Source organism: Parambassis ranga, chromosome 12 (assembly GCF_900634625.1).
Source record: "Parambassis ranga chromosome 12, fParRan2.1, whole genome shotgun sequence".
Classification (NCBI taxonomy): domain Eukaryota; kingdom Metazoa; phylum Chordata; class Actinopteri; family Ambassidae; genus Parambassis; species Parambassis ranga.
This window is the reverse complement of record NC_041032.1, coordinates 1965963-1980433: the sequence shown is the minus strand read 5'-3', so window position 1 is coordinate 1980433 and position 14471 is coordinate 1965963. Positions and strand designations below refer to the sequence as shown.

General features: G+C 42.6%; 4 protein-coding genes across 4 annotated transcripts; 1 reads left to right on the top strand and 3 right to left on the bottom strand.

Annotated features, from left to right (window-relative positions):
• Positions 1-1516: 1516 nt before the first annotated feature.
• stbd1 (starch binding domain 1) lies at positions 1517-6110 on the bottom strand. Its single transcript, XM_028418195.1, has 3 exons — positions 5726-6110; positions 4456-4808; positions 1517-4133 (listed from the first exon to the last, which is right to left on the bottom strand). Exons 1-3 carry the CDS (start codon positions 6000-6002, stop codon positions 2013-2015), a joined length of 2751 nt encoding a protein of 916 aa, XP_028273996.1. The 5' UTR covers positions 6003-6110; the 3' UTR covers positions 1517-2012.
• Positions 6111-6750: 640 nt separating this feature from the next.
• LOC114444081 (heat shock protein 30-like) lies at positions 6751-7371 on the top strand. The gene has a single exon (XM_028418487.1). The coding sequence runs from the start codon at positions 6751-6753 to the stop codon at positions 7369-7371; it is 621 nt and encodes a 206-aa protein (XP_028274288.1).
• A 1715-nt stretch (positions 7372-9086) lies between these two features.
• On the bottom strand, positions 9087-9783 carry LOC114444080 (heat shock protein 30-like). Its single transcript, XM_028418486.1, has one exon. It carries the CDS (start codon positions 9705-9707, stop codon positions 9087-9089), a length of 621 nt encoding a protein of 206 aa, XP_028274287.1. The 5' UTR covers positions 9708-9783.
• Positions 9784-10707: 924 nt separating this feature from the next.
• On the bottom strand, positions 10708-13491 carry LOC114443757 (N-acetyllactosaminide beta-1,3-N-acetylglucosaminyltransferase 2). The gene is made up of 2 exons (XM_028418057.1): positions 13272-13491; positions 10708-12743 (listed from the first exon to the last, which is right to left on the bottom strand). Exon 2 carries the CDS (start codon positions 12712-12714, stop codon positions 11374-11376), a length of 1341 nt encoding a protein of 446 aa, XP_028273858.1. The 5' UTR covers positions 12715-12743; positions 13272-13491; the 3' UTR covers positions 10708-11373.
• Between the last annotated feature and the right edge of the window lie 980 nt (positions 13492-14471).

The window sequence follows — 14471 nt, the reverse complement described above, 5'->3', positions numbered from 1 at the left end:
GATAAGTCTCTGAGGCCTTGTTTGGTTAAGAGGAATTGTGTTGTCGACCCTGCAAAGGTTTCCATAAGGTTTAGTCACTTTGTATTGAGGGGGTCTTCCAAATGTGGAAGAAGAGGGGATCACATTTCTCAGAGAGTCATATTTACTGGTGGTCCACAGAAGCAGCTCACTGTTAGGTCTGCTGTTGACCCAAACTTTCATTAATAACAAATTGTTTGTATTAGGTCTGTTGTGTGTAATTTTTATGTATGACCTATTTTGAATTCTATTTACTAGACTACCAATGAGCCATCAGCATATAATGAATGCTTTCTGAGAATGCATTCTTCTTTCTTTCTCTTTACTTTCAGCTGGTTCCATCCACTTAAATGACCCACAAAAGCCTTCCTGCTCACTGCAGTGCACATGAATCATTTACAGGACTAGCAAAAAAAAAAAAAAAAAAAACATGCCTATGTGTAAGTGTATCATGGTCACATGCATATTATAGACTGGAAGATGGAGAGCACTTCTTTTTCAGATACAGCAGAGTCACCTTCAGCACTGAGCTGAGTGGAGCTGACAGGCTGGCATGAAAACACGCCTGCTAATGATGCTTTCTCTGCATGAGCCACCTCTGAGCCAGCTGGACTCTAAACAAGGTCACAGTCTCAGCTTTTGGATTGAATAACAGAAATTTAAATAAAAGGACATTTAGGTAACAGTTCAAATAAGTTTTTTTTCAGAGATTATTTTTTGGCATATTGCAGTAAATGACATTGTCACAGATTAGTCTATATAATTTTGTGCATCACTGTTGCCCTTTAAATATGTGCAAAAATGGTGCAAACAAAACCTTAAATCATATGTGACCATGATACTTCAAGAAATTTTTACAAAACTGGCAATGGCAGACTTGTAAGATTATTTTATTATATAACCACCTGCACATTAATAACATTCAGGAGTAGCATCATCACAATATTGCATAAAAGAGGCCATATTTTGCTTTTTGTGTTTTTTATTTTGTGGCTATACTAGAATTGTTGCCATACTTTTGTTTAATTTAAAAAATAATAATAATACTGTGCAACTTTTCCACAAACATTATAATAACTGGATAATAGTACGAACAAAGGATGCTGTTTTATTTTGTGTACTTCCACTGTACGCAGCTGCATAGTATGTACCCCCAAAAATGCATAATATGGCCTCTTTAGGATATTATGACATAATCTGAGACACAGAGCCATATATATGTAAATGAAGTAAAACCTGACCAAAAGTGATACACTACAAGTATTTTCCATTAAAGAAGATAATGCCAACAAACAGTCTTATTGATGCATTACATTACATTAATATAAAGTGATATTTAAAAGGCACATTTATATGTGTAACAGTGGGACAGTCTTGCATGCACAGAGTCCCATGAGATAAAAGCAGCGTTAAAGTTACAACTCTATCACAGTTTAGTGGTAAATACATAAGAGTACCTGATGTAACACCAGTAACACAGTATACACAACAATTATTGCTTTAATTATTGCTGTAATAAAAGTGAACTATGTGCATATAATTTTCACAGATTGTTTGTGAAGTACTCAAGCAGCATACAGACAGTAGAATAAACACTTGCATTAACATCACCCAAGGTGTCGTTTGCATAATCAAAGGTATTGCCACGGGAAGAAAGGAAGACGTTTCGTGTAATGTTTCTGTTGTTTGACTGCGATCTTTCAAGTTCCCGAAAAAAAAGATCCACCAAATTGCCTAAAATTAGAAGGCAGTCCACTACAAAGAGTCCCATTGGATTGATGTATTATTTGAAATTTAATACCATGTGTGGGCTGGATATGGTTAAAAATGAATCCTCAATACTAATCAATTCATCGCTAAAACAATGCTTCTGAATGCCTGACACCCACCTCAATGCTTTGTATTGACAAATACGTTTTACCTGGTCCAGAGCCCAGTCCTCCTTACTGTTTCCACCTCTCTCTCAATCCTCAGCCTTATCCTTGAATCTCTTCTTACATCAATCCCCACCATTTGTGCACCAGCAGGTCGTCTCCGTATCCTGTATCCAGGAGGCGGTTGCCACACTCCTCCCAGCGACATACCTCACCCTTGTCCAGCACCACAAACTTCCACTCCACATGGCTATCTGTGGGCAGGCTGACCACTGTGGCCCAGTGCCCATCCTTGGCTCTCTCCAGCGGGACGAATCCCTTCCAGTTCCCAAGCTCCTTATGGTCCCCTGTGATAGCCACTGTCTGGAACGGGGAGTGGGGGAGATAGTGAATGCGGAAGGTGACGTTGACGTTTTGGGGCATGGGCTGCACTGCCACGACCTTTTTGTTATTTTCTGTGATCTCTTCAGCAAGAGGAAGAGTGTCAGCTGGTCTGGCTTCAACTGAATTTGGGATGTCTGTATCTATAAAAGTAATATCCACAGGAGATGGGCAGTGTTGGTGTTCTTCATTGGGACCTGGGTTGAATTTTGTGTGGTTTTGGACAAGAGGAGGGATGGGGAGGTTCATCCATGGAAGGACCTGATAGTTACCATCTGTGATCCATTCATTATTGTCCATGGTTGCCTCCATGATACTGATTTCAGTCTTTTCACATTCCTCTTCTTCCTCCTTCTCTGCCCCCTCTTTTATATCTGTCTTCTTTGTTGTCTCACTGGTTAAGCTAGGAATGCTGGCCACAATCTGTGCCATAAAATGTTCCATCTCTCTGTGGTAACTATCCTCAACCTCATGACCAAACATGTCTTCATTTGCTGCAAAAGACTCATCATTCGCCAATTCCGTGCAAGCCTTCCCCACAGACAGAGCCACATCATCAGCAAAGAGGCTGATCTGAGCACCAGTTTGGTTTTCAGACTGCGGAGGACAATCCACCAATGGGATCTGCACATTTTCAGGAGTCGTGACAAACTCGTCACCAGCATCCTGTAGATCAGGACTGACGGCCATGCTTGAAATTCCACTCTCTTCACCAAAAGACATCAGCTCACTTTGCTCAAAGGACGGCAAGTGAATTAGACGCATTGAAGTTTTAATGCTCTCAGGAGAAGCACCAGGGGCAACCTCGGTAAAATCCTCATTGTTTTGCATTTGGCCACCTTTGAGGGGAGACAATGCATCAGGATGAGACACCTCTGTAGGTGCAGTGAGGTTCTCCTCATCACAAAGGGTGAATTCAGTGGCAGAAGTCACCCCGATGTTCTGAAAGATTTCTTCAATTTCCACTTCTCTTGGTTCGTCTTTGAAGCAAAAGGGCACACCTTCTTCAGACAACACTCCAACTGTACTAGTTTCATTCTTTTCACTTTGAATTTCTTCCTCAAGACTTGTCAAGTCAGGGCAAAGAATAGTAAGATCACCGAGTTCATCTGCTTTTACTGACTCCTGTGGTTGCTGGTAATCTTTTGACATTTCAAGGACATCAACACCTTTCACATCACTTGTTATACTGCACAGAGCATCATCAACATTATCAACCTCTTCTGGTTCCACTGCGCTCAGAGGAGGGGTGACTACCACATTTGATCTATCATGTTCACAGGAAGTCAGGATTTCCTCCTTCAAATCATCATCATCTTCAAAACCGTTTTCTTCTTCAGTCTGCAGATCTTGCTGTAGTGAAATGGCATTGCAGTCTACAAGACTGCTCTCATGGTCTACACATATGTTCTCTACCATCGCATCAACCCGCTCATCAATCACATCATCGCACGGCTCTTCCTGCTGAGATGGCGGAATAATTTCCTCTTCAAAAGATGAGTGAACATTGTCCACTTGTTTAGCACTCAGTTGGAGGTCTACACACTCCTCGGCTGCCTCCTCACACTGGTTTTTTGCTTCTACCTCTGAAATGATGTGGTCATTGCTGTAAGAGTAATCATCATCTTTGAGATCACAGACACAAGACTCTTCATTGTGAGTGACAGGATCTTCTGTGTTGGTCACTGTGCTGTATGTATCTGGTGCGACTTCATCTTGATGTAGAGTTTCATGAGTTTCGTATTGTTCAAAGCACACTGGGCTGTCAGGAAAGTTCTCCTCCTCACTGGTTTTCTCCTCTGAAACATCCTTTTCTGTAGATATATTTTCACTGTGTGGACATTTTTCTTCACACAGCACCTAAAGGTAAATAAAAAGGGTCTAAGTTTGAATATAATACAGTATAATGTGCTCAAGTACTCTTTGTACTGGAGCACCGTTGGGCACACTGAAACCGAAGACACGGTGAAAACAGATAGGAGAGACAGAATTATAAGGACACCTGTTTGACCATTTCCAGCCTTAAGCTAAGCTGTCATCTTACTGGCTCTCAGTGAGAATAAAATAATTGTGTGGGCAAATTTGTGACTTGGTTCACGCAAGAATTAAGATGTTAAAATTACACGTGTCATATAAGGCAAATGAAAAACTTATTTCACATTATTTTCTCACGCCTGCTCACCTGCTCTTCCTCTCCGTAGCTCCCGTTATGGATCAGCTCAGGTGTCACGCACCTATCCTCATCATGTTCCTCTGTTAAATTCTGGTGGGGATCATCATCAGCTTCCACTTCAGCCTCAGTGTCACACTGTGGGCTGTGATTGGTCTGATCCTCTGAATACGACTCTGTTACTTTGGAACAGTCCTGCACAGCTGGAGCGTGATGCCTGCTGCCTGGCACTGAGTCACTCTCCGGTGGATAATATGGAGGAGGAGAAGGAGGAGGAGGAGGTGTCTTCTCAGCAGCAGCACAGCGGCGATGCCTGACATCACTCTGAATTAGATCAGCATCTGACAATTCTCCGTCCCTCACATCTATAACAAGACACAATAAATACTTATAAATATTTTGCCCACATAGTTCATAATATCAAACATCACAAGTGGGAATATATTATTGAGTTTTGGCTGACCTTGATAGTTAATTAACTATTTGATCAGATTTGCTGGTTTTCAAAAGACAGACATTAACTTTGCTCTTTATGAGTCTTATCTCTGTAAAAGCGGACACTTAATCAAACAAAAGCCAATCAGTGCTATCAATAGTAATGATTTGTGACTGAGGCTGTATTTGACTTGGCCAAATTTCCCTCTTGCATAACCTCATTAGCCTATTTTATGATGATACATACCAATTTTAGTCTGCAATATAATATTGTACACGTTTTTATTACTATTAATAATAATAAGTGTCACATTTATTTGAGTGTAAAGTTCAAAAAATGGCTGTGTGGCCAAAAAAAGTGCAGGAATTGTGCTCTGAACTACCACATTTTATCTGATATGATGTTTGCCTGCTTTGAGCCTTGCATCCTGTAATCTGAAATAATCTAGAGAAACGTGAATGTCTTATTCTGAATACATCATTGAACATATTTTAATCTTCTGCGCAATAATTCATGGGGACACTGATGAGGAGAGGATATCAGATAAATATATTTTAAAAATAAAAATATTTATTTGGCTACACTGCTAGATGGAAGCATCATTAATTATTCTGCTATGTTTTTCTTACATGGATCAGAGTGTCCTTTTGTTCGCAGTGCTGCTGATGTGAATACATTGTCATTGAATACATTGCTGTTATATTGGGTCCTCATTGCGCAGCAGTACTATCACGTTTCTGTGATAATCCTCTTTAGTGCAGCCGAGTGCAGCATGCTCAGTTCTGAGTAACGCAGGGTGAAATGTTTGTATTCCACCTGTAAAAATATGATTCGTGCATATGTTACCTGTTGAGTCCACGGGGCTGCGTGATTCCTTCGGCTCCTCTTCAGTCTGAATCAGCGATGCGTCTCTCTCCGCTCCGGGGCTCTTGCTGTCACTACCGGCCGTGGCCTTCCTCCACTTCCCCTTCACAGTCCGGTAGATGATAAAACCCACCACCACGGACACCATCGCTATGACTGCCAGAGCCACGGCTGGTCCGTGGCGCCCGATCATGCAGAAGAGCGAAGCCAGATCCATGCGTCTCTCCAGAGCCACTGTGTTGTCGTTTTTCAGCTGCATTGTAAGCTGTGGTGAAAATAAGCAGCGCTGCTATAATATGTATATGTGTGTGTGTGTGTGTGTGTGTGCGTATGAGGGCCCTGCTGCAGGCTGCTGCTGTTATCTCCCCTCCACGCTTCAAAGTGTTGTAACCACTCACTGCTACAGAGCTGTGAACGGCAGCAGGTGCGACCTGCTGATTGGCTGACTGGATCACGGGGACGCAGAATTCATTCATAAAAAAGAGAAATGAGGTTGTGCTGCAGCTCACGTTCACACATCATCAGCACTGTTTAATGTGATGTGATGTAGTCCCAATATCACACTTCTTAGACTTATATTATCACAATGCAACCCCTATAAAGACGTGTCCTTTGAAAACAGTTTAAATGCTTACTATTGTCTTTTAAAGAGGTTTTGAAAGGAGCCCAATAATCACAGAGCAGACAAACAAGATTGGTGTTACATGATGTCATTATTGAACACCTAGACAATGATGTCAGACAACCCAGTTAAACTGACTAATGCCACCAACAATCTACACATATTGAAAACAATCAGCTCTACCGTGAAACAGCTCCACCCAGTGGAGATGTGTGGAAACAACCAGAAAGTTCCTGAAGACTCTGCACCTCCTCCAGTCAGAACATAAAAGCTGGGACAGTCCCACTGCTGAGACAGAAAGCAACACAAGCAGCTCAGAAGACAACAGACACTTGAACAGAGTTTCATCTGACAGCAAGAGGACTCAACAGCAAACACAGTGAAGATGCTGTGCTCTCATGGAGTCCAGTCTGCCCTCAGTCCATTCATGGACTTCTACTGGCCTGTATGCAGTCTGTGGCCAGAGGTCAAACCTCTCTTCTACCAGCAGGGTCTCCTGCAGAGAAACCTCCAGGAGCTGCACAGCAGTCTGCAGCTGATGGACAAACTTCAACACAAGATCCTGGAGGAGACGGAGCCTTTCCAAAGCAGTGTGGCCGTGCAGCCAGCCTCCTACCAGCTGCAGAAAGAGGGAGAGCACTTCAAGCTGATCCTGGACACTCAAGGCTTCTCCCCAGAGCAGCTGTCTGTCAGCCAGGTGGGCAGGAAGCTGAGAGTCAGTGGGAAGACAGAGAAGAAGCAGGAGGAGCAGGAAGGCTGCTGCTCTTACAGACTGCAGGAGTTCAGACAGGAGTTTGTTCTGCCTGAAGACCTGAACCCTGAAGCCGTCACCTGCCGCCTGTCTCCAGACGGAAAGCTCCACATCCAGGCAGCCAAAGCTCCATGTGCTGAGGAGGCTGAGAGAGAGCCGACTATCAAGAGGAGCTTGGAGGAGGAGACACAGCAGAGTGTGTGTTCACAGGCAGAAGACAGCAGCACACAGGACACACCTGAACACATGGACTGATTCACAGGTTCCAATGGAAAGTCACTGTTTCTATACAACTGTCATCATGTGTGCTTTAGGGTTTTTATAACTGATAAATAAAGATGCTATAAGCTGAAACATGGTTTCTTTCTGTCTCTTTAACTGCTCGAAGGGATAAATTTATGTTATAGTTATTTATTAAGTCTTAAGCTGCTTAGCATACTGCTATAAATCATTTTAGAAGGATGGATTATATTATCTGTGTAATGTGTAGTACCTTTCATCAGAATGTTGTTCTTGTTGTTTGTTGATAAATTCTTAGTCATACAGGTCATTTTTACACATATGTGACACATCCCATATGTATCAGGAGTATCACAGAAACTCAGTCGAATCTTCAACACCCGATGGACACAAGTCCCAGGGACAAACATGTCAGGAAGGAATGCTCTGATCTGTACATTGGAGAAACTAAGCAACCACTCCAAGGAAGAATGGCACAACACAGGAGAGCCACCTCCTCAGGAAAAGACTCAGTGGTTCACCTCCACCTCAAAGACAAAGGACACTTCTTTGAGGACATTATATTCACATCTCCCCAACACTCTCAGTCATTAGTCAGTCATTAGACACATCTGAGTCTCTACAGACAGTGAGATCAACAAAGGTAAGTATGGAGACATTCAGAGCTATTGCTCCACCCACTGAGGTCCTCCACCACATACAGTGGGTACAGAAAGTATTCAGACCCCTTTAAATGTTTCACTCTTTGTTATATTGCAGCCATTTGATAAAATCATTTAAGTTCATTTTTTTCCTCATTAATGTTCACACAGCACCCCATGTTGACAGAAAAACAGAATTGTTGACATTTTTGCAGATGTATTAAAAAGAAAAAGTGAAATATGACATGGTCCTAAGTATCAGAGCCTTTGCTGTGACTCATATATTGAACTCAGGTGCGTCCATTTCTTCTGATCATCCTTCAGATGGTTCTACACCTTCATCTGAGTCCAGCTGTGTTTGATGATACTGACTGGACTTGATGAGGAAAGACACACACCTGTCTGTATAAGACCTTACCTTACTTAATTACTTAATTGACCCAGTGTTAAACCATCATAAGTAAGGAACAGTTCCAGTCTTTACCCACAGCCTCATTCAGCAGTATATGGTTGTGTCCACATCTCTCTCTCATTCCAGTGAAAATAAAAATGAAGTGCAAAAAATGTTGCCACCATACAGTCTGCAGCATGGACTGACCGCCGGGTTGTGTCTTGTCCTGTCCTGTGCAGACACACCTGCACATTCAGTGTAAAGAGTTCTAAATGTATTTAGGTCTCTTATAGTTCACCAACATAGATTTCATAAAGGTAAAAAAACTAGTAATGTATGTTTTTATTTCTCTTGTTAAGTTTGACATATATACATATAAATGACATGGCACATGTTCACTATTCAGTGATATGTAAAAGTAATTGGCAGAACACTGCAAAATGAATATAGCAAAATATAGAAAAATCCTGGAGGACACTTACGGAGACAACTACACCAGGAGAAGATATATTTTCTATATCTTCTATATATCTATAGCATACAGCTGAATTTTTTTGTCAATGGGAACATTGACATTAAATAGCACAAGAGCCAGCATGTTTAGTCTGTTAAAATATTTATTTATCAGTTATAAAAACCCTAAAGCACACATGATGACAGTTGTATAGAAACAGTGACTTTCCATTGGAACCTGTGAATCAGTCCATGTGTTCAGGTGTGTCCTGTGTGCTGCTGTCTTCTGCCTGTGAACACACACTCTGCTGTGTCTCCTCCTCCAAGCTCCTCTTGATAGTCGGCTCTCTCTCAGCCTCCTCAGCACATGGAGCTTTGGCTGCCTGGATGTGGAGCTTTCCGTCTGGAGACAGGCGGCAGGTGACGGCTTCAGGGTTCAGGTCTTCAGGCAGAACAAACTCCTGTCTGAACTCCTGCAGTCTGTAAGAGCAGCAGCCTTCCTGCTCCTCCTGCTTCTTCTCTGTCTTCCCACTGACTCTCAGCTTCCTGCCCACCTGGCTGACAGACAGCTGCTCTGGGGAGAAGCCTTGAGTGTCCAGGATCAGCTTGAAGTGCTCTCCCTCTTTCTGCAGCTGGTAGGAGGCTGGCTGCACGGCCACACTGCTTTGGAAAGGCTCCGTCTCCTCCAGGATCTTGTGTTGAAGTTTGTCCATCAGCTGCAGACTGCTGTGCAGCTCCTGGAGGTTTCTCTGCAGGAGATCCTGCTGGTAGAAGAGAGGTTTGACCTCTGGCCACAGACTGCGTACAGGCCAGTAGAAGTCCATGAATGGACTGAGGGCAGACTGGACTCCATGAGAGCACAGCATCTTCACTGTGTTTGCTGTTGAGTCCTCTTGCTGTCAGATGAAACTCTGTTCAAGTGTCTGTTGTCTTCTGAGCTGCTTGTGTTGCTTTCTGTCTCAGCAGTGGGACTGTCCCAGCTTTTATGTTCTGACTGGAGGAGGTGCAGAGTCTTCAGGAACTTTCTGGTAGTTTCCACACATCTCCACTGGGTGGAGCTGTTTCCTATGAGAGCTAATGTCCAGATTATTCTTGAGCTTTCTTAACTGCAACTCAACTGCATTTACAGAGGGCAAACACTAGATGTCAGTGTAGTTGTTCAATGTTGTTACATATAAAGTCTTTCACTTTGGTCAAGTAGCTTCCGACATCTTTCTACTTTCCTTGTTAGCATTCCTCAGCTGTATAATCTTCATACTGTCAGATAGACTTCTTATCTTCTGCAGCTACATTACTCTGATGCCACTGTCTGCCTATTATAGGAGCAAGATCAATAACTAAGACCAGACGAGAATGGACTTTAATAAAATCATGGAGAGGAGAGGAGAGGAGAGGAGAGGAGAGGAGAGGAGAAAAAAACATATTGATGTTCATTAAACTTTTTTTATTTACCCAAGAACATCACACATTTTATAGCAACATATTGCATTGTTTGTGTGTATCTGAAACACATTCCCATTCCAGTTTTATAGCAAAATTATAACATATCAATAATATAAATATCGATCTGTGCAGACTTTAGTATCTGTGCATAAACACATGTAATTCCTATTACACCTTCACTGAAGTTACACAAGTATTATGCATGTGAGTATTCAGGATAAGATGCTCTTTACACAGTGACCAGTCAAAGTCACAGCAGAACTTCCTTTATGTTTCCACACTGCTGCATGAGTCACAGAGAAGGAGGTACAACCGTAGCAACAGAGACAGAGCGGCCTGAGAGTACAATATGAAAATCATATAGCTACATAGCATACTTAGATTTTAAACGTATCATCCATATCTGATATCTTTCAATGCTCTTCATCAAGGATGGTTATACATTGTAATGTTGTGTTAGTGAGCTTCGCCAGTGTTGTTTGTCCTTCTGTCACATTATTTAAATACCTCATTACAGGCCCTGGGATGTGTTAGTGCACATCAATTTACACATTTCTCTTGGTTGCTCTCTGATTTTCAGGCTGGATTACCTTAGCCTTAGCTTAGCCACAGACTGTCCTGGTGTTACATAACATTCTTTGACCCCATGAGAGACGAGTTCCTGCCATATAAGGGAAGACTATCTTACTACTATTAAAATAAAGAGTTGTAGAAAAAGAAAACACAAATGAACATACCGGCCCTTACGGCACAGAGATATCTAAATCTATACAAAGTTTTTTTAATTTTTATTTTTTTAGGAAGTAAAATACAACTTTTATGTTGAAAGGGTGCGAACACATATTTGTATTTAGTAAAGAGTTGCACAGTCCATGTCCTTAGTTTGTAATGCCCTTGATATAATAGCACCCTTTGAGGTAGATGAGCCTCTTCCTTAGAATATTGTAAAGATGCATTACATGTAGCCATAACATAGTACTACCAACAGACATGAAAATGCAGTGTGCATTCTTTTCTTTTTTTTCAAATGAGTGTGGTCAAAGGATTTGTCCGATGCTCATTGAATCCTATTTGGTTGGCAAATGAGCCTCAGCATTGACCAGGCAGATTCTGGAGCTGTTTCCACAGCGTCAACATCTCCTTTGGACTCCGTCGGTGAACAAGCAGAACCGACTTGTATGAGCAAGGATTGTTCTTGTCTGTCTGTGGGAGATCAAACGTTAAGAAACCTGCGTGATGGTTCGGAGAGAGGCCCAGTCTGTGCAGGCACATGCCAAGATACACATCATCGATTGGAAAAAGGCGGACCTGCTCAGACACCTTTTTCAGTCGTAATGCAAGTGAGCCTGAATATACCACCCCTCCCCCGCCAGCATAGGGCGGGTACACGCCTTTGTAGAAACTTTCTGGTATGTAGTATTTAGTGGAAGGCTCACGGTTCGGCATGGCATTATTGATCACGTCTCCAACGAACAAATCCAAGTCAGTCTCATTTGTATAGTCTTTCATCAGGACGTGCGCCTCCCACTGCTTGTGTAGATAATCCAGAAGGGCGTCCGTTCGAACAAAGACATCGTCGTCCCCTTTGAAGATAAAGGCAGCAGAGGGACAGTACTGCTGGAGCCAGTTCCAGAACAGCAAATCCTTCAGCGTCAAATTAAAGAAAGAGTCTTTGAAATCCCACTGTAGAATATCCCCATACTTTTGGTTCTCAAGCTCCAGGAGGTTTTTGAGGTCCGGGTGAGGACCTGTACTCGAGTCCTGCCTTCCAAGCAGAAACACTGTGCGCACTAGGTGACCTCTCTTAATGGACTCCCCTTTCACCAGACCGCTGCGTCCCCATGTTTCTCGGATGGCCTGCCTGTTTTCAAAATTCCCCACCTGAGATTTGATGGCCATGAGGAGCATGGGTGAGTCCAGACCAAAGCTGTCATTCCTCTGACACATGCCAGGCTGATTGATGAGGAGAGGGTACTTCCTGCAGTGCATCGACTGGATGAATGCTCTAATTTGATCTGGCATGCTGTTTGAATCCTTCATACGAGGGATTGAACACTCCCGTGACATACACTCAGAAACGCACTCATCCTCGATTTCTGATAAATGTTTTTTGGGTGTTTTCCTTGTTATCCAGCTTGTGTTTCCTTTCAGTATTGGATTGTGCTGACGGTCCCATGCATGCTGCAACTGGTTCCACAGTGCACTGTCCTCCAAACGCAGGTTCCAGAAAGGGCCAAGTGGGTGAGAGGCCAAAGTGGAAGAATTAGCAGAAGTCCCCGGGGCAATATAGTGGATGGTTATTTTTGGAGGAGTGTAGGACATTGTGACAAATATGGACACCATGATGTAAATGAGGAGGTGGCCGGTCATCATACAGGGCAGCAGGCACATGCAGAGCAATCTCCCGTTGCATTTGCAGCATTTTCCCATTGCCTGTGGTGTACAAATCTGACACACACCTGCACACACACAAACAACATCATATTAATTTACATGATCAAAACATGTATTTTCATACCCCCCCCCCCACCCTTGCAGGTCACTGCTGTGGTATGATTCTTACCCTGTGAGATTTTATAGCAAACACTACACTGCACTAAACTCTCTGGAGGTTTAGTCTCCTTGGTGATGGTCCAGTGAGAGTTATTATCTTTGCTTGTCTACACACTCTGAGCATCATCCTGTATCTACCGGTAGGCAGGCACACAGCCCCTGTAGACACACCGTGGAACATGTATTATGAAAGTATGGAGTGCATTAACACTTAGTTGGATATATGTTTACATATCATGTTGTTCCTGACCTCGGTGGAGTTTTAAATGGCGTTTAAGGGGTTCTGTGTTCTGTGTTTTGTCTTTTCCTTACAATATGGAACAATCCTTACATTTGCAAGCAGCGCACAATAATCTTCTTTTCCCATGTTACAGTACAACTACAGAACTTACAAAAACTGCTGTCAGTAGGTGAAAGGCGGAGGAGGTACTTACAAGTGAGGAAACCTTCGCAGGTTCAGTCGACTGAGATAAGAAACGCAGTGACTTAAAGTGTCCACTTCTTTTTTAAGTTCTCTCATCCGGCCCGGTTATCTCCTGAGTATGACGTGACAGGTGTGTAGCGCATCATTTATGTCCATAGCGGTGGTGCATCCTCTCCTCTGTCTATAACTGAAGGACCTCTTAACGCACTTACAGCCGCAGCCGAGCAACACATCCCAGGTGAGGTAGCCCTGTGCGCACCGAGCATGCGCCTCTTGGCTCCTAAACAGTAGAGTGACTCGCTTAAAGGAAAAGTGTCACGTGATTGGCCGGGCATATACCTGCTGGTCAGAATGATTTTAGATTTCTCATACGCAGTGATGTGGAGTTACATGCGCGCATATTTGCATGTTGCTGCTAAATGACCCGATTTATATATGTATGTGTGTGTGTGTGTGTGTGTGTGTGTGCGAGTGAGTGAGAGAGAGAGAGAGAGAGAGAGAGAGAGAGAGAGAGAGAGAGAGAGAGAGCGCGCAGGACCTGAGCCACGTGTTAAGCCACTTACAGAGCTTCTTCTTTACACTGGACTCATATCATCTTTTCAGCACATGTTAAATACCTGGACTCTTACTGTCCTTGTAGTGTTTTTCATGATATACTGTATATTTGCACATCTTAAATTTCACTGTATACATTGCACATACCTCTTATCTTCTTGTGGTGTATTTTATTAAATACATTGCATATAGTAGCCTAAATACCTGTTATATTTTTGCACATCTGGTGCTGGTATCCATCATCCAACTGCACCTATGTCTATTCTGTACATGCACTGATTTGCTTTTTAGTACCCTATACCCTTGCTAGTGTTGCTACTGGATACCTATTTTCCCCTGGGGAAACCACAATTGTTTCTAGGTATATATATAGGTATCTAGGTATATATATATATACACACACACACACACACATATATATATATATACCTAGAAACAATTGTGGTTGGAGAAGGTGCTGTATAAATAAAGCTGAACTGAATTGAATATATAAGAATCCAAATCAGAACAGATTTGTGGTGTGTGTATAAAAAAATTAAAATTAATTTCACACACACACACACAGTAACATATACACTTTGTCTACACATACACACTGAACGTGTGAAATGAACTAATGGAGACAGCTGCTAGTGTATTATGCAATTCTAAGGAC

Excerpts from the sequence above, each read along its gene's own strand:
- LOC114444081 (XM_028418487.1), top strand. The coding sequence starts at position 6,751 with ATGCTGTGCTCTCATGGAGTCCAGTCTGCCCTCAGTCCATTCATGGAC.
- LOC114443757 (XM_028418057.1), bottom strand. The coding sequence starts at position 12,714 with ATGGGAAAATGCTGCAAATGCAACGGGAGATTGCTCTGCATGTGCCTG.
- LOC114444080 (XM_028418486.1), bottom strand. The coding sequence starts at position 9,707 with ATGCTGTGCTCTCATGGAGTCCAGTCTGCCCTCAGTCCATTCATGGAC.
- stbd1 (XM_028418195.1), bottom strand. The coding sequence starts at position 6,002 with ATGCAGCTGAAAAACGACAACACAGTGGCTCTGGAGAGACGCATGGAT. Across the intron at positions 4,809-5,725 it reads CAGCCCCGTGGACTCAACAG|ATGTGAGGGACGGAGAATTG; the intron begins GTAACATATGCA and ends GTCTTGTTATAG. Across the intron at positions 4,134-4,455 it reads GCTACGGAGAGGAAGAGCAG|GTGCTGTGTGAAGAAAAATG; the intron begins GTGAGCAGGCGT and ends ATTTACCTTTAG.